Consider the following 4,251-nt stretch of genomic DNA (forward strand, 5'->3'; position numbering starts at 1 on the left):
CACAACATTTCTCACCAGAGCATCTGCAACATATGAAAAAACGTGATAGGTATTAGAGCCTTAACATTCAAATGACAATGAATTTTTAAAAGACCTTTATAATATAGGATTGTTAAATGAAAAAATGCCAAATATATCTTGTTTGTTACAGCCTGTATCCAACTCTGAGTAGAGAAGTGAGAGAAGCCAAGACTTGCCATGTCTGAAAAAGGTTTTTTTTTGGTTTTGTTTTTGTTTCTTTTTCTGTTTTTCCAAAGAGAATGGGCACACTCAAACTGCTCTGCCTACATACTACTTTGCTTATTGTCAAAGACCCATTTCTGAGCAAGTAATTACCAGGTCAACATTAAGTTGCCTTTCCTAGCTGTGTTGTAAAACAGAGGAAAAACTGGGACACTGCCTTTCAGAGTCTTTTTCTCTTTATGTTGTTAATTAAAAGTCAATGAAATGATTTATACAAAATGTGAAAGTAGAGTGATAAATCGAGGCTGCTGTTAGGAAAGGCCATTGGAAGATAAAATAATGGCACAACCTGAGGGCTGTAGTTGATTTTCCTAAGAGTTTCAGAACAGTAAGTATGAGAGCAAAGTTTACTAGATTCATTCAAGCCAAGATTAAAACTGTTATCAATTTCCTTTAACATTTTTCTGTACTGGCAGGGTTTCAACTTCATATTAGTTCCATAAATATTCTCCCAGCAGCTCTCAGGCGTTAGCTCTCTTTATTATTCTTTACAAGAGTTTGATTGTTGGAATCAGAAGAAAAGTATGTGAATTGAGTCCAAATTTCCATCTGAAATGTGTACTAAGATGAACAGCAGAATGTTGACTGAATACCTACATAGTTTCATTCTTATTTGTTATGATAATTTTGGGGACTTTTTTGCCTAAAGAATTGGCCTGGCCATTTTAATTTCCAAGATATGATAATCCAGTTGCTCGTGACTAATTACTGATTATCAAGGAGGTGTTCTATTTAATTTTTCTATAAAGGCATCATAGAAAATAGACACTTACAGGAAGTGTACTCTCTTGTCCTCACTTGTACACATTGATGTGATGATTTATTCTGATAGATTGATTGTTCAAGAGATGAAATTAAGTTATTCAGATAAAGATGGGTAAGTTGTCCATGAGAAGAGCACAGTAGCAACAATCCTACAAAATCAGACCAGATGCATGGAGAAATATAGGGAACTGAAACAAGTAAACTGAAGAATACAGAAAACTGAGCTATTTAAATTTATGATTCATAAAGGTGAGTCTAACGTACAGATACCCAAGATTTACAGATTGATATGGATAGTAGCACACAGTCACTATAATAGCCAGAAGGAAAAATTTATTATATTACCCTCTAGTTACATGTCTATGAACATGTGACTATGCATTGAATTAAAAAGATTGTATAGTAGTGCTTTAAGATATATATTATTTATAAACACTGCCACAGGAAGAATTGATAATAGCATTTTAATTACTAAATTGTGTTTAATAGATCGAAATTTCTCCAAATCCAGATACAAATTAATAATAAATAGAAGAATATCTCTTTTGTGTTAACTTCTGCTTTAAAATTTAGAAATTATACTCTAATAGCAATTATCAACAAATTATTATGTTGAATTATCTTAAAGCAATATATTATTTAATTAATCTAACAAAATTATGTTTCCTCCATGAACATGCTTCACAAGAGAATGATTTTAGCAACAATCCAACTACTTAGAACGTTCTATGACACTCATCATAAACCCTTGTATCCTGGTTAATGCTTCAGCATTCATCATGAATGATCTTTGATCTTAGGTTATTAATTCCATTTTTCAAAATACTAAAATTTTAATTTGTTATGACAACTTCAATTTTTTTCCCTTGGTCATAACTTTTTGTTCTTTTTTATTGGATATTTTTGGTTTAAAGCTTAATTGTTATCCCCCTTTCCTGGTTTCCCTTCCAGAAACCCAATATCCCATTCCCCCTCTTTCTGTTATATGAGGTTGCTCCGCCACCCACATATCACCTTCCTTCCTCTCCCCTGCCCTGATATTTCCCTATACTGGGGAATTGAGCCTTGACAGGACTAAGGGTCTCTCCTTCCCTTGATGCCTGGCAAGGCGTCCTCTGCTACATGTGCGACTGGAGCCATTAGTCCATCCCTGGGTACACTTGAGATGGTGGATAATTAGCTTTGCTCTGCCCTTCATTGTCCAAAGTAGCCCAATGAATATTTCAAATCTAGCAAGTTTCAGTTGAATGAAACATAAAAAGCTATATGAAGGTAATTTATCCATATACATGGAGCTTAAGATTCTGGTTTTGAGAAGGTAGTCACATTCTATAGTTAAGGATATGTACCAAAGTTATAGATGATGCAAGCAAATAGAGGAAAAAAAAACTTAATTTGACCTAAATCCTCAATGAGACAAATGGGTCACATCACAACCAATGCAGTTGAGAATTGCTGTCCATTTTCCCATTGGTGTTCCAACAGCATGTTATTTATGTCTAAACCTTGTCTCACTGTTTTGTAGAAAACAAAATCTGTGAAATACGTGTTTGAATGCATCCTTTACCTGCTGGTTCCTTAGGGTGTAAATGAAAGGGTTTAGCAAAGGGGCCACAGAAGTGTTGAGCACAGCTACACCTTTATTTAAAGTCACCCTCTCCTTGGCTGATGTTTTCATGTACATAAAGATACAACTCCCATAAGTAATGGAGACAACAACCATGTGTGAGGAGCAGGTAGAAAAGGCTTTTTTCCTCTGTTGAGCTGAAGGGAACTTTAGGATGGTTTTGATAATGAGTGTGTAAGAGAGAATCACTAAGATCAAGGTGATGACAAGTGTCATGACAGCTAAAGCAAAATCCAATAATTCAATAAAATGGGTATCTGTGCAAGAGAGCTGCAGGAGAGGAGAAGTATCACACAGGAAGTGGTCTATTGTTTTTGAGGCACAGAAATCCAGTTTGAGTCCCAAGATCAAAGCAGGGAAGACAACTAAGAACCCAATTACCCAGGAGCTAAGGACCAATAGGTGGCACACTTTGTTGTTCATGATGATGGGGTAATGCAGTGGTCTGCAGATGGCTGCATAGCGATCATAAGACATGGCAGCAAGAAGATAAAACTCGGTGCTTCCTAGTAAGAAAAAGAAGAATAATTGTGCTGCACAAGCATTGTAGGAAATTTTTCTGTCTCCTGAGAGAATGCTTATCAGGAACCTGGGAATGCACACTGTAGTGAATGCAATTTCTAAAAAAGAAAAATTCCGGAGGAAGAAATACATTGGAGTCTTGAGGTGGGGATCCAGCAGGGAGAGGAAGATGATCACTAAGTTTCCCATCACACTTAAGACGTAATTGAAAAACAGAAACAAGAAAATCAGAATTTGTAGCTGAGGGTCATCTGTCAGACCAAGCAAAATGAACTCTATCTTCACTGATTGGTTCTTCATTTCTCTTTTGTTCTAACAAATTTATAGAAGATATTAAACCAAAATTACATCTAGAAAAGCAAATTTCTTCTTTCTTGGCCGTAGAAAATTAATGCTAACAACTTTAATCAATGCATGGATATTTTAAACAGTGAATTCCAATTCTTCCCACAAACATTTGCTCAACCTCATTACTTGACTGATGAGTACTCGAATTCTTCTCATGTGCAGATGTGAGTCAACACCTGTTCCAATTAGTGAAGGCATGTTAGTCATTTGAAACCCTATTCAGTTTTATGAGTGTTTATCTGCCTTTTTTTCAAATATTTTTCTAGGACTTATTCAATATTTAGCATTGTGTAATCTCATTAACATTTCAAGCTGTTTTGCACAAGTGATAAAATTATTTTATGAAATGCTTTGATGCACAGTGGCTTTCATAGATAACAGTTCTGTCCAACTGAACAGGATTTTACATACAACAGAAGAGAAATTTCCTCAGACATTATTTATGGAAAAGGAGGAATTTCCAAAATAGTGGTCAGGTAAAGATCTATGATGAGGAAAATGATGTCCACACATTGTAAGTACCTTGAAAGTAATTGAAACAAAACAAGATCCCTCAAATCTCAGTAGTGTATCATGAATGCCAATTTCTATAAGAAACGGTGTTTTTGAGATACAGTTCTCCACTACTACCTTTTGTATCAAACAAGACTGAATGTGGAAGAAAGATTAGTCAGAAGAAATAACAATTCTAATATGTGCTGCAGTTAGAAAAGTGATTGATGCTCAACATACACACATGAAAGTAC

General features: G+C 35.1%; 1 protein-coding gene across 1 annotated transcript; it reads right to left on the minus strand.

Annotated features, from left to right (window-relative positions):
- Positions 1–2,497: 2,497 nt before the first annotated feature.
- Positions 2,498–3,463, minus strand: LOC120093836 (olfactory receptor 6C6-like). The gene has a single exon (XM_039080576.1). It carries the CDS (start codon positions 3,455–3,457, stop codon positions 2,498–2,500), a length of 960 nt encoding a protein of 319 aa, XP_038936504.1. The 5' UTR covers positions 3,458–3,463.
- Positions 3,464–4,251: the final 788 nt, after the last annotated feature.

This window comes from Rattus norvegicus, chromosome 7, assembly GCF_036323735.1.
Source record: "Rattus norvegicus strain BN/NHsdMcwi chromosome 7, GRCr8, whole genome shotgun sequence".
Lineage (NCBI taxonomy): Eukaryota > Metazoa > Chordata > Mammalia > Rodentia > Muridae > Rattus > Rattus norvegicus.